General features: G+C 57.4%; 1 protein-coding gene across 1 annotated transcript in view; it reads left to right on the plus strand.

Annotated features, from left to right (window-relative positions):
• The window catches only part of LOC104274237 (E3 ubiquitin-protein ligase TRIM39-like), a gene marked incomplete at its 5' end in the record, with an annotated part of 3,938 nt that extends 3,224 nt beyond the window's left edge, over positions 1–714 (plus strand). Inside the window, 2 exon segments of the mRNA XM_009869801.1 lie at positions 198–325; positions 328–714. Of these exon segments, the coding sequence (XP_009868103.1) occupies positions 198–325; positions 328–714 (515 nt within the window).
• Positions 715–789: the final 75 nt, after the last annotated feature.

Here is a 789-nt window from a genome sequence, read left to right on the forward strand (position 1 = left end):
ATGTGGTTTATACTTAGCATGATTTTATCTATTGCACTTCCCCGCTGTCGGGCTGTGCTGGGAGCTGTGCAAAACCATGGGCACAAGCAAATAAATGAAGGAGGCAGGAAGAGCTGGAAGAGCCCAATGTATGGGTCATGTCTGCACCTGCAGACCTCTGAAGTCCTGTGTGTCCTTCCATCTTTCTCTCGCCCCAGTGGATGTGACTCTGGACCCCGAGACGGCACACCCTGACCTCACCCTGTCTGAGGACCGCAAGAGCGTGCGGCGCGGGAGCAAGAAGCTGCTTCTGTCTCTCTTCGAAAACTCCAAGAGGTTCGGCACCACTCCGGTGGAGACAAGCCCGAGTGGGGCTTGGGGCTGTGCCGGGAGTCGGCCAGCCGGAAAGGCAACGTCCTCTTCTCCCCAAACAATGGCTACTGGGTGCTGCGGCTGCAAAACAGTGGCAGCTACGAGGCCCTCACCTCGCCCATCTCCCCACTGACCCTGAGTGTGAGACCCCGGCGTGTCGGCGTCTTCCTGGACTATGAGGCAGGAGAAATCTCCTTTTACAATGTGAGCGACCGCTCCCATATCTACACCTTCACTGACAGGTTTTCAGGGAATCTACGGCCCCTCTTTTTTCTCGGTGCCTTTTTGGGGGGCAGAAATGCAGAGCCCTTGGTGATCTCCTGGGTCAGGGACACGCAGGGGACAGGATGCATCATCCTGTGATAGCATCTGCTCTGGCTTCTCACCAGTGGGCAGAGACCTGGGAGCCTGACCAGCTCCTCCTGTGAGCAGGAGGGG

Source organism: Apaloderma vittatum, unplaced genomic scaffold (genome assembly GCF_000703405.1).
Source record: "Apaloderma vittatum isolate BGI_N311 unplaced genomic scaffold, ASM70340v1 scaffold34135, whole genome shotgun sequence".
NCBI classification, from domain to species: domain Eukaryota; kingdom Metazoa; phylum Chordata; class Aves; order Trogoniformes; family Trogonidae; genus Apaloderma; species Apaloderma vittatum.